We start from the raw sequence: 26,548 nt of genomic DNA on the forward strand, positions 1-26,548 counted from the left end.
ACAGTGAGAGATCCTGATCAGGTCACTAGATACCAAGTGCTTAATTAAATGCAATGTCTTTCCCATGAAGCTAAGAGCAGCAAAGTCCCATCCTGGTCAGTATGAGAACTGTTCTGTGCGCTTTGGCAGCTGACATTCAACTATGTGAAGGTGAGCTGAGTATCTATGTTCCACATCCTATATAGGCAGCTATTTTTGGAAGCTAATTACTCCCGTTTAGGGAGTGGTGTTAATATATATTTGTGGGATACAGGATTAGAAAGCAGAAGGCCTCAACTTGTTGGAAATCAATTTTAATATCCCTATGGCTCTGGTAGCCTAAGTATCAATATACTATATGCCTGTCTTACAGAGGCTTCTCTTTTGCAATTAAGTCTCCCTGATTTACTGCAGGCATGACACTCGGACTGAAAGACCTAGGGAGATGTTTTATTTTCAGGGAAAAGGGAAGAACCAACAATACTATTCATAAAACTACACTTAAGCATAACTGCTTATTTCTCATATCTTCCAAATTATTAATTAGATTGTAAGCATATATTTGTTCTTGAAAGATTGTCTTATGGCAGGGAGAATATTTTTTGCCCTTTGGACTTTTCTCTGCATTTTACACTTCCAGTGTTATTGCAGTGTAAAGCTTCTTGGCTTCTCTTCTGAACTCCAGCCCTCTGACTGAAGGAGTTTGAGGAGTTTGTGTACTGGGATGAGACAGGTATCTTGAGGTAGACACGTAAACCTTATAAGCAGTAATAAAAAAAATTATTTGTATATTTGTTTTCTGCAAAAAGTTCCCTCCTATTTGCCAAAAGTATGAAAAGAATAAAACTGCTGTGTTTTATCCAGTGGACCAAAATTTGTCTTGGATTGAATTGTGTCCTGCACACAAATCAATGGCATGTAACACCTTGGCTTCTCTTAAACCCTGAGTAAGGACAAACTTCTATACCTAGTAATAACCTTCATGTTACATGAAGGAAGAGCATAACACTTGCAGCTCCCTCTGAGGAGCCCAAGATTGTGCACCGAGGAGAGAGACCTGCGTGAGTGAGGGCAACATCCTCTGAGCAGCCCTGAGTGGAAGACCTGGGGCATGGAGGGTGGATGATCCTGGTCCTACAAGTCCTTTGTGCTTTTTTTGTGGAGGGGAATTCTGGCTAGGGAAGGGTGAGCTGCTGGGCAGTGGACAAAATAATTAATTGCTTTGACTAAGTTAAACTGGGCAGAGTTGGTGTTGCTAGAGCCCTAAATATAGATATTTTGGGGAGGATAGGAGAGGAAAGGCAGCACAGTTAAGTGAAGGGGGAAGAGTAGAAGACAGTATCTCCAAGGAGCTGAGGAAGGCTGGGTTAAGGAAGGTGTGCGTGTTTATGGATGGTGGGAGTGGTTCCAGCCATCACAGAAAACAAAACAAGCAGCATTTCCTCAAATGGGAACTGTGGTGAGAATTAAGGTGCTGAGATGGGGTGCCCCTAGAGCAGCTTCTAGCTCGGCTGCACCCAAGTGAGAGGAGAAAGAGAAAACCTTGTGCAGGCAGGGTGGCTTTGGCAGAGGCAGGCAGGAATTCTGCCACTGTTGAGGATCATTTTGTGGGTACAATGTTTCACTCTAGGTCTTTGAGGCAGAATGTTCACTCTCCTTCATCCTCCAGGTTTCTCTGGAGACTGCAGCATGGGTATCCACTCTTTTTTTTTTTTTTTTTTAAATTTCTTCTAAAATGATCTCCACTAGCTCCTGTCCAGAGTACAAAATTTTGCTAACAAGCACATATGCCATTTTAACACTGCTAAATGAGGAAAAATCATGTGGAAAACATATTCTATTTAGTATACATTTAATATATTTTCATAAATATTTTAAACTGAAGTGATTTTGAAAGAGTCTTAGGAAACAAACCAAACTAGATAGAACTAATCTGCACAGATTAATTTTGTTCTCTAGCCCATGTCTATGGGGTGACAATCTTGCCATGCTTATTGATTATCAGACAAGACTACTAATCCCCTTAAGGTCATTAAGTGTACTTAATTAAAGAGCAGTTAGCAAGCTTCTCTTTACCAAGTTAATAGTGGCTGTTAAAAGTGATTTGTACATTACCAATATGGTAGCCATTAATCTAAAAGTCAATTTGTCATTTTTATTTTCCCAAACAAATACATTCAATAGGCTGCAAAAGGTGGCCAGAGAGCGTTCAGCATCTGTTCTTGCAGTTCACGTAAGGAAAAAACTCTGCTTTCTTAAACTGTAAGGTTTGGCTGTAGCAATTTCCATCTACTCCCCTCTATATCTCACTGTCTTGCTCCATCCTAAATTGGCAGGGGGAGAAGAGGCTAACAATCTTGGAAATACTCAGTTCTGGCAAGTTTCAAGAAAGGTAAAAGCAAAATTGGGAAGCTCAAATTTAATTCTTGCCTGAGAGAAAGCTTAAAGTTCTTTGGCTTTTTGACTGGCAATTGGTACAGAGGAAGTTTCAGGGAAGCCTCTCATTAAAGCAGGGGCAGGCACTGATCTCTTCTCTGTGGTGACCAGTGACAGGACCCAAGGAAATGGTATAAAGTTATATCAGGGGAGGTTTAGGTTGGATATCAGGAAAAGGTTCTTCATGCAGAGAGTGGTTGAGCTCTGGAACAGGCTCCCCAGGGAAGTGGTCACAGCACCAAGCCTGTCTGAGTTTAAGAAGCACTTGGACACTGCTCTTAGGCACATGATCTGACTCTTGGGGATGTCCTGTGCAAAGCCAGGAGTTAGACTGCAATGATCCTTGTGGGTCCCTTCCAATTCAGGATATTCTACGATTCTATGCCAGTCAAGAAAGTAGGCTGAGGGTACAGTCAGGGTGACTTAGTTGATAGGGAAGGGGAATCAGAGATATTGATGATGAGAAGGGAGGAGTAAGGGAATTCAATATTACAGAAATCTGGATTTCATTGTTCTGTGAATATCAGAATTAATTTTTTCATTACTGTTTGCAAACACAAATACATAGACTTTTCAATATTATATATTTCAAGATTAAATGTATAATGAAATACATAATGTTTTCTGGTTGTTATTGTATACATAATTTGTTTTGGGAGACGTATATAGATTGAATCTTCAATATGGGTGTTCCTTCACTAGCAGAAACCTCTTGCTACAATTAAAGCAAATGTTCTTTGGCAAAACACCATGCATCTCTCATTTTCTCTGTCCTACAGATTTAAATATGAAATTTAAGACCAAAATTAAATGTATGCCGCAAATTATGACCCATCAACTGAGCTCTTTTAAGGGTGCAGGGTAGGATGAATGTTTTGCTGGGATGGGGTATAGGGATGATGGTCATTTACAAGAGAATAGCTGCTTCTGAGCATACCTATCCCTTCCTCAGGTACCTCTCAAAAGTGCTTAGTGATGCTCTTCTTCACTTGCCATCCAGTGAGGAAAGCAGTTGCTTTCCCCATACAACCTGAACAGGTTGCTTTGCAAGAGTGGAAATTTGAGTCCAAGGGACTGGAGAAAATCTCAGGGTAGAGGACTCACCTGTAGAGTATTTTAGACTTGGGAAACTTGCAAGGATAAAATGTCAGTCACAAAAGTATTGTTTTAACCCATATTAAGGCTCATTTATTTGCCTCCAATATTTTATTTTTCTGCTGTATCTGAGATACATATGTATATAAATCTTCTACAAAGATAGACTCCATGTTGTAACCTTCTTTTCCCATTAAAAAATGGATTCTATACTTGCCAATGGGATAAAATTCTCATTTTGATCTCTAGATGCAAATATATCCATAAGCCAGGATAAAACATTATCTGTCCTAATCATACAGCCAGTGTCATTCTGTGATAACATCCACATTTGACAATTTCTTTATAATATATTATTTTTGCTTTACTAATCAAGCCTGTTTAGAAAGTTATCAGGCACCTTGACTTATGGTGAAGGTCTGTCTTCCACAAAAGTACTGATTTAAATCTTTTGCCTGCTCCAGTATGACAGCAGGGCTTTCTGTCATGATGTTGAAAATAAGATCTTGTTTTAAAAGAACTGAAACATAACCAAAATAACAAAACACACACACAACAAAACCCCCAAACAAATAAACACCAAATGTGGCAAAAGTATTTTGCTCTAAGTGAATCAGTTCTCCAGTTAAATTGAAGGTTTGGCTGCGCAAAAGGATAAGAAAACAAAGGTTGAGAAGAAAACTAAAGAGGGGATAAAATTGTGCTGGGAGGGATTTGGGGGGTTTTGTGGTTTGGAGTTTTTTTGGTTGATTGGTTTTTGGGGGGTTTTTGGTGTTTTTTAGGGGGGTTTTGTTTGTTTGTTTGTTTTTGCATTTCATGCCGGTAACATTGCTGAGAAAATGTATACATTCAGGCAAGGTGGAAAAAATTGTGTGAAGCAGTGTAGTGTCAGCCTGGGAAGAGAAGTTTGTTGCCTGTATTTAATACAAGCTTAAGAGCACAACCTAGATCTTTCATTTTTATTAATTCTTTAGGTTAATAACATTAGACAACTATATAGTAACTATTATTTGTATGTAACAAAAGAAAGAGAACACTTTTTAGTTATGAGGCTCTTTTTTGTTTTTTTGGGTTTTTTTTCCCAAGTTTTATCAAAAGACAAATTTAGCTGCATGACGAAGGGCCAAATCAGCATCTCTCCTGAAAAATCGTTTGGTTCCCAGTAGGGTGCCAAGGAGAGGTTTTTCACAGCAATGGGCAGGGACAGCAACAGACTTGGGGCTCAGCTGGAGCACCTGTGCAGTCATCTTAATTTTGAAAATGTATATACTGGTAAATGACAGAGCTCCCTCCCCCAAATACATTTAATCTGGAAATATCCAAGCAGCTTATCTGCTAACAATCTTTTAATATTCTATTTATTTATTTAATATTGTTGCTTGGGCTGCTCATATAATCAGATAAAGGTCATTAAGCCAAATTTATGATTAAATAGGATAAAACTATTTATTCTCTTTACTCAGCCTATTAATGTTATAGCTTATGCTGACTAGATGTCGATATTTCAAATGAAGTTACTACATTTTTCAAATATCATAATTATATGAAAAAGCTATATTATCTCATTGTGAGGATTACTTTCCACTACCTTATCTGCCATAATGTCTGCACATATTGGCCTTCAGATTTCCTCGTGCCGCTAACTGCAGACATTTCTCTAAGTCTCCCATCTGGTATCTGCATTAACCTCCACATAGTTTCATTTTGTTATTTTATTCCTCAAGTCATTGTTAAGGATTTAAGGGACTGTTTGTCAGGCTTTGTGTTTTCATGTTGCCTTGCAAACCAAAGTATCCAGTATTTTTTCATTTAATTGCAGCCAAATTTTTTGTGATATGAGAATGTCACAGTGTAAAGCAATTGCCTCATGATTCTGGAGTACAGTAAGGGAAGAAAAGCTATATTAAAGCTATATTCACCAAAATGTAATTGACTTGAGCACTATCTCAAAGCTATGGACTCTTTCAAGCCTTCTGGTTTGACCTTAAGACCACCCTAAGGTACAGTGCACCTCGCTTCTCCTTTCCTAGTAGCAGCTGGCATTTGGATGCTTTCAAAAGCAAAGTTGCTGTACTTGGGGCTGTTACTTTTTTGCTAACCCTTTTTCTCCCTTTAGTAGTCTATGACCTTGTCTTTAGAGAGGCCTAATTAGAAGCTCTTAATAGCCACAGCCAATTTGACAGGTTTTGTGTAAATGCAAACTGCATAAGGAAAGTTGAGTTCCTCAGACAGTTGCCATTGTCACAGGTAGCTGGCCAGTTAACTCCACTTTCTAAGATGCCTGACAGAGATCTGAGCCCATCCATGTGTTGTAGAGTCCTAGAAGAGAAGTGATGACGTGACCAGCCTAACACAAAGGACAATCTCCTAGTGTGGATGCCAAGGCTGAGCCTCCTTATGACAGACTGGTGACCACATGGCAGCAGAGTAGGTCCGGCTCCAGCAAAAAATTTAAAAACATGGCAGAAAAAGATAAATTTTACCCAGAAAATATTTTGTGGTAGTCTATTTGAAAGCTTCCCATGTAGCTACAAGGCAGAAGCATAAACTATATTTTAAAAAATAATTTATTCACCCTTTGTATCCTGAAATTTTCTAGTAAGTAAATTTACAATTCTTCATAAGAATTAGTGTCTTAGTTCATGTCCAGATTGCCTGCTTTCTTGACTTTTTTCCTACAGAAATTGGACAGTTTTCTCCTCATTGCTGACTTCTGTCTTCACCCTCATCCTCCAGGTTTTTGAGTTTCCTGTTCTCTCAACAGCTGGTCTCAATTTCATCATCCAAAACTTCATTTCTCTAGGCAATCAGGCAAATGAATTGTCTTCATCCATGTTTAAAACAAATTCATTCTAAATTAGTCTGTGCCCCTTCAGCGTTAATTTTCCATGACTATTATAGTCATTGAGCTTTATAGCATGAACACAAGCAAATATTAAGTTTGAAGGCTTAAATTGTTTTTCAGTGAATTTTAAATTGTGGGCTACATCTTCAGCTGTGATTTGAGTCAGTAGGAGTCTTCAAAGCCAAGGGATATGGTTTGTGATATGGTGAGAGCAGTAGCATTGTATCGTCTTCAAACTAATTGAGGAGCTAACCTCTAAGTGGCTTCAAATTATGAATATTAACAACTTGTTTTAAAACAAATTACTTAAATTACTCAACTATGGAACCAAAAATGTTAAATGTAGCTAAGTGTCACTTCAGTGTAGTCTGAAGTTGACATGAATGAGCTGTTTGCTATTTTGTTCTGGGACAGTTGTTTGAAAACTATTTAATATTCATTACAGTAGTAAACATTAAAATGTGACATGCACTGAAGAATCTGGGAATCTCATACAGCCATGAGGTTTTAGAACATTTCTTGGATATAAGTAAGATTTATCTCTGACATATGACTATTCATACGAGGAAATCAAGATATGAATCTTGGAGTGTCAGGACCAGAAGCAGTGGCTTGGCTCCTCCTCTGAACTGTTCTCCAAAGGAACCTAATTTAGGCAGACTAAATTACTCCCCAGAAAAGCCTCTCTATCTGCACTCAGTACAAAGGGCATATAAACCTATTCATCATGTATTTATAACTCTTATAACCTTATTCTACCTGCAATCACTTAGTTGAAGCTTATTTCACAGTACTTAACATTCTCCCTTTATGAATTAGGATACTGGTAAATATTATCTACATGCTTAATATTTGAAGCAAAATGGAAAAGGAATGTACAAGAATATTACTTCAGACTTTATATATTTTGGGAATGTAATACTAGATGATGGAAATATTTAATTCCTTGTCAACTTGATCCAGTTTGATTTGGTGACAACAAAGTTATCATTGCATGGTGCTTATATGAAGGTAAATTTGACTCAGTCAGGATATGTCAGGAGGGGGACAATGTAAGTATCCAAATAAAGCAGTTCCACTGCACAGGTGTACATGTCACAGAACTTGTTCCCCTTGTTGGCTTTTTAGAGAGAAGTAAAAGGCTGAAAAAACATGGACTGAGTTTCTTCTATAGAGATCAGTCTTCCACATCCAGCCTAAAGAATGTTGGCAACCTGTCCATGAATATTTTATTTCTATATTCATCTGCAATACAGTCAAGCCCTCAGTATTTCCACGGGGTGGGGGGGAGTTTCTATAATAAAAAGGCAGTATTCAGTCTGACAGTTTCAAAAGGAAGGCTTTCAGCATCTTTCAAGTTCCCTGTCACTTGCTATCCAGCTGTTACTGCGGACTAACATATCAAACAGGTTTCAGATGGTTTCAGTGATGCTCAGTGTTTTATTTAAATTTGTAAAAATGTGTCCTACTTATCAGACTAGTAGTGTTTCACATATGCTTTTTATAACCAGGAGTATTTGGCTTCATGGCATCCTGTGAAAAAAACACCCTCGAGTCCCTGCTCCCCATGCTATTTCAGCTCTCTTTTTATGTGTTGCTGTTGGTGCTTTAGTTCAGGCTTCCCTGATGTATCAGTGGATAGACCCTTAGGAGCTTTACAGGGCAGGGAGAAGTATCCCAGTTCTTGATTATAAGAGGCTGACATGTTGGTCACGAATGCTGAAGACTAGCAGGCACTTTCTACACAAAAGCCTTTATAGAAAATGCTCAAAATAAAAAGACTTGGAATTGGGGTATGGAGCAGGGGGAATGCAAGACACTGTATCTTGTCAGCTCTCTTCTTATTCTATTTGCCTACCAGCAGTTTTCATCTCATTTGAGTAGGAAAGAGCACTGGCAAATGGAAGAGGCCAAGCCTGCTACTGGAAGAAATTGTGTATGACAATGCATAGGTTATAGGGAGCTAACATTTCATCCCAGTTCAGTTGTAGTTACCCTTTCTTCAGACAGATGCTCAGGAAAGATTATGAATTGGCTTTCTGGAAGCGAGCTCCACTTTTGCATTACAGACCAGGAACAAATTTCAAACTGCAGATGTCTGTTTTCTTCCTCTTCTTGTTAATTTCTGGACTTATTAGTGATTAATATTTTCCTGGAAGTAAAGCCTTGGAAGACTGTCCTTTGTATTTTCATTGCTTTAATTGTTCCACAAATTGAGTATGATCTTTACGTAGAGTAAGGTATGACAAAAACATCTTGGAAGCAAGGAAGAGAAGAACAATTCCTAAAATCCCATTTAAAGTATCCTAAAAGGGAAAATGTCCCCTATAAGTCAGCGTATTGTAGGTGGAAAAGAATTCTACATCTGAGTGTAGAATCTGCCGTCTTTTTCATCTGTCATCTGCCCAGTTCTGCTGACAGGAGCTGAGGCAGACTAATTTGAGAATCTGTCAAAAGAGAAAGGATTCATCTCCCAGATTAGATACATAATTTTACTTTGACGTTGAACATTTCAGTTATGCAGTTGGAATGAGAAAACAAAACAGAGAAAGATTTAACCTGAGCTATCTTGTTTTGAGTTGCGCTAGAGGTCCTGAATCAATACCCTGGGCTACCTCCAAACACCCTGAAGTCTCGAGTTGGCTTCAGGGTTTCCCAGATTCCACTTCTGTTGTACGACTGCACTGAGTTTAACCATGTCTTCCTGGATCATGACTTCCAAATTAAAATTTCTTCAGACTAAATTTATACCAAATTTATACCATTTATATAAATATATGTTCCCCGGCCTTTCTGAGTAAATTTTCCTGCAGATTTCAATTGGGCTGTTCACACAAGGCTGAAAGATGGGACACACTTCTGTAATACTGAATTATGAAAAAAAAATAATTTGACAGAACTGTTTCAGTCTCAAATTTCATTGTCCTTGATATCTAGGTAAACAATGCCCTATTGTGTAAAATAAGATGAGAAGGATGGAACCAAACTAGAAACTTTTTTTTTAACATGGTCAATTAGAACAGACTGATAGGATATCTCCTCCCACCTCTGCAGCATGTTAAGGGCACATTTCATGATGGAGAAATGTGATTTCAAAGTGCACTTGCCATAACTACACACAGGATAGCCTTAGTCTGTCCCATAGAGAGCAAATACCATTAGAATTTTAATCTAATGTTCTGCTTATGATGATAGTGAGGTCCCAGTATTGCTGGGCCTCAGACATACTACAGCAGTTCCCAGTACTTTTACCAATATGAATAAATATCAATATTTCTGTAGTTCCAAAACATCCTTGTCCTTGATATTCACAAAGAAAAAAAGAAAAAAAAAAGAAAAAGACATAAAAATAACTTCAGTTTACTTTACACCTTGATTCCGGGTAAAATCAAAATAGGAAATTGTACATAGAACCCAACTGCTACAAGATAATTAAAAACTGGCAACAAATTTTGATGGCATGGATTTTGGTTGCGAGAATAATCATGAAAACTTACTCCTATCCCAAAATCACTTATGTATGTTTCTTTTTATTTACAGAAAAGTTAGTAAGCCTCTACAAAAGATCAAAGTTCAGTCCTCAGAGGATGGCTGGAAAAATCAGAACTATAGCTATGATGGGAACAAGTGAACAAGTCTATAAGCTGAAACAGCTGAAAAAGGTTGCAGAACATAAAATTCTATACTTTGAAGAGTCTGTTATCTCTAACTGAAACTAGGAAGGAATATCACAAGTCATTTGTCATTCATAACAGATTTATTTCTAGGTTGGAGTACTGAAGTCAGAAGGTTTTGCTTTCTTCTAAACACAGTGTCTTATGCATGAAACTTCCATACACTTGTTAATTTTTTCCAATTGTATGAACACTGGATTGCTACAGGGATAAATGGATAAATTTCGAAATTTAAAATAATTTTAAAACTGAATGTAATTTCAACTATTGAAAAATTCTGAAGCAGACAACAGAAGTGTCAAAAGGCTGGATTTTCAGTGAAATGCTTAGAATACAAACCATGAAGTACACATCAGTCATTTATATGACTAAATTAATTTTGAGTAAGTTTTAAAAAAATATAAAGAGAATATTTTCTTTTTTTTTTTTTTTTTTTAGTTGGACAACTGCTTCTTGAATAAATTGTAAAGATTATTTGAAAAATAATTGCATTCTTTCAGAAATTAGTTTTAACAAAAGCAGTATGTATTCAAAAGACTTCTGGAATCTATTTTAATGTCTGGGAAGTAAACTGCACCTTTTAAATATGCAAATCAGGTGATTTATTAGTAGTCATCATCCCTGAAAACTGGACTGTAATATGAAGCCACTTTCTCATTTACACTGTTATCCTCATGTTATGCTGATATGCTGGTATCTTTAGTGTTACTTGGTAAAATTTGTATTAAAAATTAACATCAAGTGTGTGGATGATGACAGTAATTACTTTTCTCTATCCCAAACATCCAGATGCTGAAAGGCATAAATATAGATGTTTGCGTGATTTTTGTCAAGGTGTCCTTGAATGAGAGGATTTAAACCTCAACAGTGTTGCTTGGGCCCAAGCCAAGTCATGTGTCCTCATTGGTCTTGAGGCTTTTCCTGTGAATGCAGCTGTCACTCTCCTTTGCAGAGTATCCTAATGGAATGAGACTTCTCTGTCCAGTCCCTGTCTAAGACTATGGATGTGTGGCTGAGGCTATAGGAACCCCCAGCTATTTAGCACTTCTCACTTGAGCTTGATAATTTTTCATTGCCCCAAGACCAACTCTGCAAGAAAATCTCATAATTATGAAATTTATAAAATATGTATTAAGCAAATTAGCTTGATTAAAAATATATACATATATTTAAAATAAATGACGTGCAAAGCGCCAGGGGATCATTGCCTGCTATTTGAACATTCTCTTTATGCATGGGCTTCATTGTTATAGCAATATTGGTAAAGCCAAAGCAAGGCATTCCCATCCTTGACTATATAAGCATATTGATGCACATACAGTTTGTTTCTCTTCCCTTAGGAAAACTGGGATATTAGGAATTATGTTACCTCGGAGGTTTTACAGAGGAATCAACTGGACTCTGGCTCTACCAAATTGCTTGCATTTTTGCATACTCCTGATGAAAGCTGCACCAACATTTGTGCATATTCATTAGGATGGTCATGAAAATGCAATTATAATGGCACAAAGTAGTTCTGCCTCTCACACACACACAAAAAGAACATATTTTTCTATGATTTTGTCTATTTAGTGATGTCTTATTTATCTTATGCACACACTCTGTCCATCTTTCTCTGTTTTCTGATGATCTTAAGATTCTGGTCATTACGTGCTGGGTCCTGTCGAGGAGATACTTGTAATTACAGGTGGACTGAGTACAGACAAAGAGAATGTGTCATGACTGAAGTCTCCCTCCTTTTCCATCAGTGGTGTAACTAATTTAGATATCCTTTGACTTAGCTAGTAGTTTTTGAATCCTCTATTTCTTCTGAGGAGAAAGACACCAGGAAGCATGATGTCCTGGAAAGTTATGCCTCACTCTATACAACTGGTTCAAAAACTGCCACTAGCCCTGGCATTGGAAGGAGACTTTAAAGATCACAGCTTGGAATATGTTTTCTCAAAGCAGACTGAGACCATCTAAAAGCTTGCTGCATTTAGAAAGGGTGATCCTGTTCTTGCCAATATCCTTGTACCCAATTTTGGCACTCACTTGACTCCTCGGTGAGTGGATTCAATCTGCTAAATCCTCTGGGTGGAGTGGGACTGCCCATTTGGGCAGCAGTCAGCTGTTATATTGGTTCTGCTGCATCCTCTTCCAGCACCCTTTCCCTCTGATTATCCTGATATATTTCCTATGCTGTGTCCTTATCTCCCACTGGACTTGCTTATCATGCTTTCTAGATTTACATTTATTCAACTAGAATGCAGTGAAATCAACTTTTCCTCACAGAGCTACTCTCCTGGGAGCTTTGTGCAGGAAAACAACAAAAGGTCTGTTTCTCTACAGTCACTTCTCTTACTGTGGGAGGCTCCTCTGCTTCCCTGTGCTGGCACCGAGCAGTTTGAAGGAATTTCTAGTCTTTCTCCTTTAGAATATCTTCACCAGTAGAGAATCTATAATTTCTTGCTGCGACTACTAGTATGTATTTTCGTGTTATTAATCCTATTTCTATTTTAGTTGATCATATAGGAAAAATTTATAAAGATGTAGGGTCTTACTATCAATTTTCTTTTGCCATAGGATCCTAATTACTGACTGCCCTCTAGCATTTCACAGGACCAGTCTCTTGGAGCATTCAGCCATCATATAATACTTCCATTTTTTGGCTTTTAACAGTAGACCTTTTTGTTCATAGCTAAAGCTAGATTTACTGCTAAGTTAAGCAGTTTCTTGAACTTCAGAAAGAGGGTTGGTTTTGACATTTGATAGTTAAACTCAGAAATTTTACTGCTCTTGATAATTCTTTGGTAATTTGTTCCTTCCTGCACATGTCATTGTGCTTCGCTAAAGTCAGTATCAATCTTCTCGATTTGTAGATGAGGAAACTAAAGCACAGACATGCACTTACCCATTTCTGAGCTCTGATTAGAATTTTGATTTTCTAACTGCTTTGTTTCTTCTTTGGATAGCCTCCTTTAATCTAGCATCTGAATTTTATTATGAGAAGGATGTACTTTTATTTTTTTTAAATAAGCTATACTTATTCCACAATTCTAGAAAAGTATGAAAACCTACAGTGCATGCTAATATTCCTCAGAATTTATGGTATAGACTAAGGTGCACAAAATGTCTTTATGCAAAAATGTGTATGCAGTTACAGCAGATACACTCGTTAAAGATAACTGGGAATAATGAACACCTCAAAGTTAGGATGATGAATAATGTTAATGTGTTTCACTTACAGGCGGAAGTGTAACGAGCTTAACTCAGTGGCTCTGGGGAGACTGCTGTCTCTTTGAATGTAACAGTTTTAAAATTATTCCTGAAGAAAAGAGGTACCAGGAGCAGAGGGATCACTACTTTAAAGAAAAGCATGAGACTTGTGCATGCCTTTGAAAGATGGCACATAATATAACAGGGGAACCTTTGAGCGAAACAGTAGGTATGGTAAAGTTCCTGCTCTGTATCAGTCTGAAGTGGAGAGAGGACCTGAATTCAACTGCATTGTGCTCCTGAGGCAGCCATGGCCTTTCACAGGGCTGAAGGAGTAAATTGGTCCTGGCTGCTGAAAATGATTTGAAGAGCTAACTGTTACTTGAGAAGGCAATACTGCACTGTGAGCTGTAAGGAGGGGTGAGGAAAGAGAGAAAACAAGCCTTCACTCAACTTGTTTTCCTCTTAGTTCCTCGTGAGGGGGAGCAGCAGTTCCTCCCCTATGTCTTGTCATTGCTGCTCATCAGGGATCTCATTGGTAAAGCACTAAGTGTTTAATTGCATCTCCTGGTATGTGGAGATCTGAATGTGTCCTATACAGGAAGGAAGAGTAGTGTGATTCTGCTCTGGAGACAATGAAGCTTCTGCATCACTGTTACTGGTTCTGCTACCCCAGCAGCTAGGCAAAGCACAGCAATAACCAATTTATGGCTCTGGAGTTTTTCCTCCAGGTCTCTCCCTCGTGACACGTAGAAGACAGAGAACCCTTGAGAAGAAAAAGCATTTACCATAAACTTTGGAGAACTTTGGACTGAGGCGAGTTCAGGTAGAAGCTTTCAGAGGGAAGGGAAAGTGAATAGGAAGAGAGAGGGAAAACTAAAGGTCAGAGAATTAACGAGGAGCCTGTGCTGTGAAGGAGAGGGATACATTGAACGGCAGAAGAAATTGGTGTGAAATAAGGATTCTGAGGGCAGACGGTAAACCTTTGAGGCACCTGATGCTTGCTGAAGGGTTGGTCTGAAAAGAAAGCAATCAGATCCCTACAGGCACAAATAGGAGGAAGATATTTGTGGAAGGAGCATGTCCTCAGGAATGATAAATATGAGTTAATTTACCGTAGTTATTTGCAAGTAGTAATAAGACGGGCTGTGAAATAGAAGTGAATTTAGAAGATGAAGGAGGACATAAATGCAGGGGTTTTGATAAAAAATAAAGATGGGTGAAGTATTTTGAGAAACGTGAAATAATAATTTTCAGGAAGAAAAAGCAGAAATTTAACATTTATAGGAGGAAATTATTATGGTCATGTTGTATGGTGCAGTCCACAGGACATCTTTGAATGTAAGGAAAGAGTTCTTAGAAGAAATGTTATCTTTGGTGAATGTCTGACACTTGAAATCAGGATTGTCTTATGTAATGTCTCAAGAGTAAGTCTCCATAAAATTTTTGCTTGCTGACTGCTTCTCCTGGCAGCCATGAAATAGCTCCAAAGGAAAATGAAGAGTAGGGGCAGGGATTTGACTGAAAGTCTGGAGAAGGTGTTAATGAAGGTTGATGAAAACAGATAACTGATTAATTAAGTACAGATAACATATTAAAAGGGTTGAAGGCCAGAGGATACATTAGAGAATGGGGTTTTTTTGGAGAACAGGCTAATAAAAGAAAAGAGAAATTGTTATGTGGACGTGTTCTGTTCTGGGAACTGGTAGGAAAGCATATGATGGCATGGGATGGGAGAAGATGTGGAGGAAATAACATATGCTGTAAGGAGAGGAAAGGTAGACAATGAGAGCCCAAGTGCTCCAGCTGTATAGGATGGCCTTTCCTGCTTGGACAGGCCATTATTACAGCCTACCATGGTGATTGAAATTATGTGTGAAGATTCCTTGCAGAAGTTTCCTTCTGGATTTACCATGTGGAGATGTAGAGTCTCGCTCAGAATTTTCGTGTGAAGGAAGCCTGAAAAACTCATTGCCTTTCATTTCTGCCTTTCTAGTAAGAAAGAAAGTTTTTGGTGCTAAAATAAGTGGTGTGATGTACGGTACTTCTAAAGCTGTTAAAAGGCTCTTAACAGCTCTATAAAATACTTGCCGCCTCCTCCTGTGCTTTCAGAAAATTTTACTCCAGTATTTATTTCACTGGCTTACACAAAATTTCCTCCCCTTTAAAACATTAGTTGTTAATTATTTCTCCGTTGTCATGATCAACTCCCCTCAAGCTATTAAAATGTACTTGCATTGTAGTTTTATTATTCTTTGCAAAATACTGGAAAAAATAATTTTGCTAGACAGTTAAATTTGAAATACATATTGATTCAGCAATGCAAATGGATCTTTTATGCTAATTTCCTGCAAATATTCAAATGGTGTAGTTTTACCAGGAAAAGCACTCATAAAAGCAAGTCTTTATGAATATTCACTGAAAGTGAATTTTGAATTGTACACTTCAGCTTGATCTTTGAAAGTCATGCTGCGTGGGCTAGTATACATAGATCACTTCACACAATAGCAAAAATAGCATGCAACTACTCAACACTGCACAAATAGAAGCTCATATTGGTGTAAGGTGTTTTCAGAATATAATACAACAGCAAGTTTACAATACAATTCAAAATTCTGCATTTTTTCAGAACTCTATGAATAGAAGACAAGGCAAAACTGATGAACAATTAGCTGTCAAGATTTCATTCATCACTAATAAAATATTATTTAAAAGCAATTGCAATGGTGCAGAACACCCATGGTGTTTTGGGAGAGACATGGACTACCTGAAATTCTACTTCAATCATCCCAAGAATTATTTTAAGTTGGCATTGCACTGTATGAGTATAAAACACATACATGCAATTGTGCACTATTTGTGCACACTAGCTTTGTAATATTGAAGTTTTGAGTAAATGCGTTGTTGCATTCCCTTAATTATCCTTCTTTTTTTTTTTTTCCTTCATCCTTCATGATCATCGAAGTTTGGCAATGGTTGCGTTAGTTTGCATACAAGACAAGCTTTAATTGGTCCCTATGGTTTTGCCATCTCCAATAAGATGATCCACTGAGCATGTGCAAATAGGTATTTTTTCAGGGCTTATAACTTGATTTTCGAAAGATGACTTCTCATATAAAATTTTTGCTTCAGAGTATTCAACTTTTAGACATGTGGGCTTCAAAATTTTTTAGTCAAGGTAGAGACTGCTGTACAACAAACTAAGCTTTATGATTCTTTTTCCCTAGCAACCTGTCCTGACCTCCTAGAGCCTCAGTGTGTCCTGAGACTGCTATCCATGAGTTAAGAAAAGAGCTGCTATGGAAAGCTTTTTTTCAGATGATGCGATCTGTCATGGATCCAGCGTTGAATCAGGTTCAGGCGCCCAGTTATGTCACAACTTTCTGATGCAGGTCAGATCCTCCAATGGCATTGATGTTTCTTAGAGCACCCCAGTGTCTAATGAAGGCTTTCTTTTCTGGTGAGACGAGCAGTTGTAACTAAAAGCTTGAAGCACTCGAATTAGGTCACTTTCCTTGTACCATAATTTTAATTCTGTTAAATAGGCATAATGAATTCTTCATGAGGATTGATTGCATAACACTAGCATGCTTTCTTGCCTGGTAGGATTCCCTGTTTTCATATATGTACATTAAAGGGCCTTCAAAACACTCTTCTGAACAGGACCCATGTTTCCTGCAAAATTACTCTCTGGTTTGCCTTAGGATGATTTCTCATCTTTTAACCTTCAGGTGGTTTATTCATTATACTCCTGGTAGTGATCCTTGACCTGGCTAATTGTGCTTTTGGCCTGCAATGTGGTTTTGCAAGGTTTGTACTACTGTCTTTGCATTTGGATGAAATATGCAAAAGGGAAAATTTTGACCTCTGCTGGTTAGTTTTGGGAATAGAGAGTATAACATGAGTCAGGGCCATTTTCCCAAAGTGAGCACTATTGAAAGATGCTACAGTCTACTTGGGAGGTGGTCAAGTATTTGCAGAATATAACAGAAAGTGCATTCTTTTGGTGCATGTACCCTGAATTCCTTTCTTGACACCTGTAGACCTGCAAGGAATCTTGGAGCAAGCCTTGCCAGTTGCTGGAAAGGGGTGGGACAGAGCCAAACCTGATTTTTTTAATATTTCAGGAATACCAAGAAATACACACAAGTCAGTCTGGTGTCCTTGGCCACTTGGCAAGTTCCCACCTTTGTCAGGTGCATGCTCCATGACTTACAGTTGTTCCCATTGTTTGATGTCCTGAGATGGTATTAAATATCTGAGATTTTATTACTATGTTGTTTTCTGTCTGTTCTCTCTCCAGTGTGTTCCGTAAGACCTGGTTTGTTCTTGATGTGCAGAAGCTCTGACCATCGCACTGTTGATGGTACCGTGGTAGCACATGGTCTAACTGTATTTATCCAGAAATGCTTTATGGGCTGAGTTGTTGCATCATGCCTTAGACAAATGTTTCCCTCCCAGCCCTTCTGTGGTAAACAAAGTTCTTTATATTTGAATATTTTAGGGCATGTAATTTTGACAACAGAGCTATGGCTGAATGACTACCAGAACATGAAAACACTGCAAAGTGACTGATAACACTTCAGCAGGAATTACTATTTATCTTTTATGACCTTAGGAAAACAATCTGTATTAAAGCAAAGATGTTCCAGGAATGGTCAAGGAGCTTGTTTGATATGGCATGAAGGGCTTGTTAAAATGCATTAATAGTTATGACAGAGGATGATTTCTTAGCAGTTGTATATGTTGCCAAAGAATTTTGTCACTGTGGAGCCAGTAAAAGTCCAAACATGCAAAGGTAACAAGTTACTGGAGGCATTTTCAACTAAATTACAGGGAGAGATACCAGCCAGATTGCAGCTCATGCAACTTCCACAATAAAGATAAAATTTACAGATGCTTCATATACCTTCGGGGGACGTATTAATTGGTGCTTCTCTGTCCAGAAACACACGTAAACAACCCGCTGTAGCTCACCCTCAGCTCACTGACGACAAGCTTCGCAGCTTGTTTGTACCAAAAGGAGAAACGCGGTTCACGGAAACGCGCCTGAAGATCCGTGTATCTTCATCGCGCTTATGCTGCTGGGGAAAGCGCCGCGCGGCAGAGCCCTGCTCTGGTCCGTGCTCCTCTGACTCCAAACCCCCACCCTCATTCCAGCGCGTCACAGCGGTGTTCCCCGCGGTCCCTTCCCGGGCTGACGTCCCGCGGGGAGATGTCCCGCGGGGAGATGCCCTGCGCTGCCGCCGCGGCCGCTTTAAAGCGCGGCGGGGGCGGGGCGGGGCCGCGGCGTTGCCGGGCGACGGCGGTGGCGTTGCCGCGGGGAGCGCCGGGCGCCGCCGGCCCGACCCGCTCCGCTCCGCTCCCGGGCGCCGTGAGCGGCGGTGCATCAACTCATCCATCGTCCTGCGCCTGCCCTGGCCCTGGCCCCGGCCCTGGCCTCGGCCCGGCCCGGCCCGGCCCGCCCGTGCGCCCCAGCGCAGGCGCTCGCTGTTAGAAAAGCTCCACACGGGACAGATGGGGAACGTGGTTTTTTTAATCAGCTTTGCCGAGCGCTGAGAGGAGCAGGCGGCGTGAGGTGGGCGGCGGGGTAAGGCACGAGGGGACGACAGATAACACGGCCGGAGAGGGTCCGGCCGCAGCTCCCGCTCGCCGGCACCCCTGGGGAACAGGGGGGTGTCCCGAAATAGCGCGGTGGGGACGGCGCCCGGCAGCTCCCAAGGAGCGGTGCGAGGCTGAGGTAAGCGCCGGGGGGATGCGAGCGTGAGGTCCAACCAACTCGCTCGAAACCCTCAGGAAAGACTTTAGGAGGCCGCAGTGGCGTGCCCCGGTGAGCTGCCGTGTCCCGTGCTCCTCGCCCTGACACGCAAAGCCGAGTGTCGGCCTTGTGTGACGCGACGGATCCGGGATAATCTGCGCTCGGCCATGAGCGTGTGCGCCCTCGACTCGGCTTAATCCCGAGCCCTGGCTCACAGATGTCTCAGGCGTAGCCAGCAAAGGTTTGCAGGTGGGCCTGCTGGCCGCAGTTTAGGAGAAGAATTCAAACCCTTAAAATCCCTAGCAGGGTATCACCTCTGTTGGTGCAAAAGAGCATGTTCCTCCTACGCACTGTGTCTCTTTTCTATGGTTTGCAGATCCTGGCTGTCACCCACGTGCATTTTGCTGGCCAGAAGACATAGAGGTCCCTTGCGACTGAGCCCTTGCACGAGCGTTTTGAGGATGAAATGCTGCATAAACTCTTAAAGCACACCACCTGAGGACATTGCTACCGACATGGACATCATTATTTATTTACAAATGCTTTAATCAGGAGGAGCTTTTTTGTAAACATGAATTGCCGGGCTCTTTCCTTGAGGTGTCGTTTCTTGTTTCATGCTATTGAAACATTAATCTTAACTTATTATGACTCCTTTGTGTTGGTCAGCTCTCAGGGACATTTCCCTAGGCTTGAAAATGTGGGAGCTTTCAAGAACGTGTCAATTGTGCCAACTCAAGCCACTTGTGGGCTGCCAGACCGAAGTACTTTTTGTCATAGCTCAGTAGCTGTTCAAAGTATTATATCGTGCACCCAGAGGTTTTGTGTTCAGGAATGTCCATACAGGTCGTCCCCTTCATCCTACAAACCACTTCTTTCAGAAGGCCTTGGTACCTGCATCACAGAGGACAAAAGGGACTTGCATCCAGGGTCTTTCAGCAATGCTTCCAGTTTTATTTTTCATAATCACAAGGATTGCTTTTCTACTCCCCGTTTTCCAAGGCTTGCAGCTTCATTTACGTTAACTGTATGGTTGAAACCTGAGCAAGAAGGTGTAATGTAAGTAGTATTGAAGGTGTTTACTTTCCTGGTGCTCTTAAAAAAATTGATCGTTGTAGTCACAGTCATTATAAGCAAGCTATTTAAAATTTTAAAGGTTGCGGTGAGAAACTGTGACGTTTTTAAAGCTGTATTTAGGTTGGGGTCTTCACAGATGTCAAGACAAGTAGCTTCAGTTTCAGTGGCATTGACTCAGATGATAGTCCAATTGCTTTCAGTGGGAACTGTTCATACCTAAGGTACAGATCTATTCTCAAAAATAGAAATTTGTATTTCTAATTCACATTCCTTCTAAAAGCTGCTAGAAAATTATGTTGTCAGAGGGTTGTGCTGTTGCTGCTTTCATGATGGAAAAAAAATTATCTAAAACATAAGGAATCTTCCACTACAAGTTTATGTCTTAAAAACAAACAAGGAAAGCCACACAAATGAATATTGAAGAGCCATAGAAAAAAGGTCATAGTTTTTCTGGAAGGTCTGAGGAATGCTGCCTGACCGAGAGATTGTGCTGCTACTTTAACAAACGATACCACTATTCAAACTGCTAGTGAAGTTTCACTAGGTGTTCACAAAATAAAGGTGGCTAAGTGTGCTCCCTCTCCTGTTTGCTTACATGTTACATTTTTAGGAAATATTGCTGTTATATTGGGCTTGACTGGGCTTGACTGGGCCTTACTGTAGTGAAAAACCTGCTTTTTGAAAAACGCATCCCAGATCCTGCAAAAAAGGTTCCCTTCAGCTATCACAAAATGCAGAGGCATCCTACTCTTTCTTACCTTTGCTATGCAGATCCTCTTTAAAAAATAAAGCGCACAAAAAGTATAGTATGCTCCTTCAGAGTATATGTCACAAATGTTTTTGTACTTGTGTTCCTAATTTATTCTTAGAATGAAGCTAGTAATATGCTCTGAGGCATTCTTGATACTTATTTTTCATGTTGCTGGGAAATAGTAACTTGTCTAGGAGTATGAAAATCATCAGAGACAACAGAAATACCTGAATTTGTAGTGTAAAATTATAGTCTGTTTTATGCAATGATAATTAACTTTTAAAAAAATTCAACCTAACTATAGAATTTTTGGCTATGTAGGGGAAATGAATGAGATCTGCAGAGCAAAACTGAGTTAGAGTTTAAGTTAGATCAGCTCAGACGGCGGTATGTTGAAAGGCGTCTCTGCAGCTTTGGCCTTTGGTTTTTTACAGACAGCATTTTCTAAGTAATGGTTGAATCTTTTATGTCAGAGAGTCCATTCCTCATGTCCTATGCCATGAGTTCATGTTCACACACATGTGGGCATATCAGAGTCTTGTTCAGCAGAGCACATGCCTAACTTGAAGCAGAAATGTGCTGCTAATTTCCAAGCAAGGTGTTGCAGTGACGTATTGAGTGAGATCTGTGAAACTTCTTTGTCAGTGGCATAGGCTTTTGATGCATGGAGCCTAAAACAATGAAATGTTATGTCCTTAGGTTCAAATGATTAAGTTCTGTGAAGAAAACCAGACCTCTAGGATGACTGATAAATCCATGGAATAGTGTAAAAGATTAACTTTCAATTGCTACTGTTTTAATAACTACACAATATACATATTCCTGTTCAGTGGGTTTTATAGATCACTTTAAAATTTAAATGTTTTTATTCAATATTTGTAATAGATGACTTCATTCTTCTACCTTGTGAGATTGCTGCTACTCAACATGTAGAAATGACAGTGGTGAAGCTCAGGCCTGGAAATTGAAGTTGGACAACAGTTTTTCCAGTGGTCAGGATGATATGTCACTGTCCACATGCTTTTTTTCCCACTGTTCACAGAAAGAAGTGTGTTAATTTTTTCTTTCTTCATAAAAAGAATGCAGAGCTCCAGTTGTGGTGGAACAGTAGTTGTACATGTGTAGCCACTGAAGCTTGACTCAGAAGGCATCTTACAAACGAGAAATAATTTGCCAGCAAACTAAGATGCTTTCCCTTTTATTATTGGTTTAGTGAATCCTTCAGGTTGGCAGATGGAGTTTGACTTACCAGTTGTCCTACATTTTACAGTCTCTGGTGGGGAATTGTCCCTGTTACATGTCATTCATGAGACCTTTTAAACTCCATTATCACAGCAGAGGAACTTCACGGAACTGGGATGCATTCTAACAAAGTTTGTGTGCTACCACCAAAGGACTAGGAAGATCAGCCAGAACTAGCCACTCATTTTACTAGTAAAATAATTGAAAGTTTAACAAGCTATTTTTTTTTTACTAGCAAAATGCTCTTACATCAGGTACAGCAGACCCATGTGTTTTGGACATGCCATACTAGTGTGTTTTTATGCTAAATTTTATGTGGTCTGGCTGTGAGAGTGTGTTTAGGAAAGAAGCTGGGAGTGTTGCTGCATAGTATCCCACTACATCCTGTGACATTTCCGTTATGCATGTACCCATGTAAGAGAATAGCAGGATTTTTTCTGTTAGAAGTTACTGTGCTAGTTGAAATGAGAGAGAGATGTGAGGATCCAAGGTCTGAAGGCTCTTTAAAGACTGTGATGAAATATATGTGGATAAGCAGAGACACCAAGAATTTTCTTCATCAGTTTCATAGACCAGCTTTTCTTATGTGAATCTGAAAAGAATACACTTTGCTACAAAAAGAGAGGAAAGTCACCTGACTGATTTTGTGGATTTATTTGAAGCCCTAGTGTTCTTCTAAGATGTATAGTAGAGATAATTGTAGGCATGCTTTTAAGTCATTGCATACTGGAAATATTGAAGAGAAGCAAGAGAACAGTGAGAAAGCACTGACATTTGTACTCCAGTGTTTAAATTTGCTTTCCCTTTAGGCAGTAAGTGCAGTAAGTGAGCAGAGTTCTTGCCCCTGAATTTCACTCTTTCCTCGTGCTTCCTCTCTTGCTGCATGTACCCATCAGTTAATATAATTGCTTTCAGTAAGCCTGTGTGTAGTGTGTATGTAAGCCTTAGCAAAATATAGGAAACTGTATATGATGATAACCCTTCACAATGGAATAGGATGAGAATATGAGTAGAAGCTTAGCATGTATGAGTAATCATTACAGGCAGCTTATATCAATGTAGTGTGAACTGGAGTAACTGGAAGTTAGATGACCAGGAGACACTGGAGGTGGGTGAGAAATAAGATTAGACCCTGATTACATGCAAAAAGATCAGCAGGAATTGCGCGATTGTGAAGTGGGTAGCACATATATTTTTTAACTTTATTTATCCAAGGGACTAAAATAATATCCTATTACTTTGTATCCATTTAGATGTTTTACATTGGGAATTAGACTTGAAGGGGGATTTGCCTTAAGATACCATTCATCTGATTTAAAACGGTGCAGATGTTCCCATTTGCAGGTGCTCCAGTTGATGAGTGGGTATCACCGGTGCAGCCATGTTAGATTCTGTAAAATATTTTTCTCTTTGAAAGCTGACTGAGCAGATTTGTGTTATTTGCTTTTTTCTTATCCAAACCCACCACTGAGATATATGTAGTTAGGAATTGGCTCTGTGGGACTGCAGGTTACCAGAAGTTGAAAACTTCACAAAGAACAGTGGCTTCTCTCTATAATCATGGCTGGAATGGAAAATCGTGCTCAGAGTCAGAAGTTATGCTTCTGCCTATTTCACCTATGTTAGCACTAGTTTAGTTTTTTCTTTTTTCTTTTTTTCTTTTTTTTTTGTTTTTCCTTCCCTCTTCTCTCCCTCTTGGTTTTCCTCTTTTACTAGTAAGTCACAATTCACATTTGTTCTTTCTAGTTTTCAAAGTGATGTACATCAAGGTCGCTTCCCTTCTTAAAGTCATGACACCTTAGGGGATAAAAACAATGTGGGGATGTTTGTTTTAGATAACTAAAATAAACAAAAACCTGGATTATCCAATTATTGTTTATCCAGGAACTGGGTAAATCCAGTTCCTAAATATTTTGCTACTTAGCTGAGCCTTCCTTCACATTTATTATCTAACAAAACTAGCATGTTTACAAGCAAACAAAATATTGAAAAGACCAGTGGACAATTTATTAAGAAATGTGGTTTTAGTAAGGTTGGGAAAACAGAAGTCTGCATTTTGCAAGGTGTTTCGTTGACAACATTCCAGCAGGCTAAAATAGTAACAGTTAAGATGAATTAATTTTTCTCTTGGATTTAAAGGTGAATTAATGAATAATGGCAGTATCAAAAAAACAGCCTTTTTGATACTTTTATAAATGCAAGGTAGATGAAGACCCTTATCAGTAGGTGCTAGGAGGTTTTTTGGTTTTATTTTTCCCCCCTGAAATATGTCTAAGTAAATCCCAATCTCATACAAATTTTATATGCTTCTCTCTTGTGACTTAGTGCACTAATTTAGTCTGGTGTAACTGTTAAAATATTTGACCTTTCCTGGGTCAGTAAATTGAGGGCTGTATTTCTCAAGCAGCTGAAATAGGAAGGGTAGAACTTTATAATTTTTCTTGTACTGATGATTACCTTAATAAAATACATAGTTATTTCACAAGTATATATAGCCTATGCTTTCTCAGGACCATTGACATCATGGTGATTCGATTGGCAAAAACATTTCAGGAGCTAGAAATGCAAAATGGGTTGCTGTGGATGATATTCTTTGTACCTTACATGTCATTGTTGCATTTGCTTTTGATGGAAATTCTTTGTGTGTGTGTGGGAACTCCTAATGAGTGGCTGGATATCCTCCTTGCCTTGCTCTAGTTTCTCAGGTTAAAGAAAGGCTGTGCTAAAGGGAGAGTGTAAGGTAAGCTGGTGTCATTGCTACCTTACCTGGACAGATTTGGTGGAAAGATGGAAGACTTATTTCCAAAGCATGTAATTTGTACTGCTTTTTGTGGTTACATTACATTTGTCTAGTTAGACTAAGGAAAATTTAAGTGCCTCCACATGATGTGCTGAGTTGTACAGCTTTGTATGAAGAGTGCAGCAGAGACCTGCACAATGCTTGCCAGTCATTGTGGTTTCTGTAATGGAACGTGAAGAAAGGAGACAGAGTGGACCCCTCCTCCACCCCCAAGTGAACTGGGGTTGGACACACTACACGTGAAAAAAACCCCAAACCAATCAACTAACCAAAAAACCCCCACCAAAACCCCCAAATACCCAAAAACCTTACAGATGAAGACAGAAGCTATCTTTGCTAAAGTTCTTTTACACTTAGTACATCCTGTGACTTTCACTGTCACTGAGCATCTTCTCAAGAGCTGTATTTTTAATGTTTATTTTAATACATTCAGGTTAGCATCACTTTACAGGATAGCACCTTGGCAAGAATGTGTATATGTGTGTGCCTCTGACCTTATGTTGTTTTTCTTGGTTATTTCCAAAGGTGTGTGATAGAAAAGGCTATTGATGGGCAGACTGTGTTCAAACTCACAATCTCTGAGAAAGAGACCATGTTTTATTATCACACAGTAAATGGTTTGCAGCCACCAATAAAAGTAATGACACTGGGGAGAATTCTTGTGAAGAAATGGATTCATCTTAGTGTGCAGGTGAGTAAAATAAAAACTATTTAATATTTGTTGAAATACAATATTTGTGTGAGAATGGTATAACTATAAATATAAAAGAATAAATTGGGGGATGTAAATGATAACTCTTGAGTCTTGTAGGTAAGAATCTTAATTTGAGAGCTCATTTTGAGGCAATTGCTGATTTAGCACTGGAAAGAAATGCTGTTCCCATTCTTCTCAATGGGTAGACTGAACAGGGCTGAAAATTATCACCTTTAAGAACATGAGTATGTGAGATGAAGAAAAACTACTTATATCTAACATTACCAATTAGTCTTGGGTCTCAGATTATTTCCTAAAAAAGAGAAAGTCATCTTGATCTATGCGTGCTAATTTACTTATCTTACAGAGGTGTGTCCCATTTAATTTTAAAATATTCTTACAATGCACGTAAGTAAATGTGTGAGTTTGTGCAGGATCTGCCAAAGTAATAAGTGACAGAGCTATTACCTCTTATTTTAAAAATATGGTTCAGAATTGTTAGAGCACAATCCCTGTGTTCTAAGAGTCTTCTGTTGACATAACTTTTTAATAAGTGTACAAATATCCACTGAGGATAAAGCAAAATTGAGTTTGTTAAAATTTAGACTGTATGTACCAAAATCAGTAAACAAACACAGAATAAATTAAAATTCAGTTGTTTGCATGTCTTGTAATTCCCAAAAGACACCCTAGTAAATTCTATTTGTAAGCCAAGTTCAACTAATAATTATAAAACACAATTATCAGGTATTGAAATGTTTATCTTCTCCTTCCTTCATTTCCTTTATCCGTTCTATTAAATTTCATTTGGTCTGCAGCACAATCAAGAATAGTTTTGCTGCTTTCTTGAAACTTGCTAAAAGGTATTGACTGTGATTTGGATTTTTAGTGCTGATCTTGTCACTTGTAAGAGGTATCTAAGCTGATGTCTTTATTTTTTTGCAGTTTTCTTTTTTCCAGGGTAACAGCATGGTAGTGCGAATAAGGTTTGGGCTGTTGGAT

The 26,548-nt window shown here is 39.0% G+C and overlaps 1 protein-coding gene across 9 annotated transcripts in view; it reads left to right on the top strand.

Moving 5' to 3' along the window:
• Positions 1 to 18,538: 18,538 nt before the first annotated feature.
• USH2A (usherin) overlaps positions 18,539 to 26,548 on the top strand; it is a 385,399-nt gene continuing 377,389 nt past the window's right edge. For 3 of the 9 annotated variants that reach the window (XR_010428978.1, XM_064648234.1, XM_064648235.1), the window contains exons 1-3: positions 18,541 to 18,817; positions 19,362 to 20,041; positions 25,378 to 25,543. Coding sequence is in view for 8 of the 9 variants with exons in the window: in XM_064648234.1 (XP_064504304.1) it covers positions 19,557 to 20,041; positions 25,378 to 25,543 (651 nt within the window). In the remaining variant the exon portion in view is untranslated. Of the gene's footprint in view, positions 18,818 to 18,867; positions 18,968 to 19,361; positions 20,042 to 25,377; positions 25,544 to 26,548 lie in introns of those variants that run through there. The other 6 variants (XM_064648229.1, XM_064648232.1, XM_064648233.1 and 3 more) reach the window with 4 other exon arrangements.

The sequence above is a fragment of the Pseudopipra pipra genome, chromosome 3 (assembly GCF_036250125.1).
Source record: "Pseudopipra pipra isolate bDixPip1 chromosome 3, bDixPip1.hap1, whole genome shotgun sequence".
NCBI lineage: Eukaryota > Metazoa > Chordata > Aves > Passeriformes > Pipridae > Pseudopipra > Pseudopipra pipra.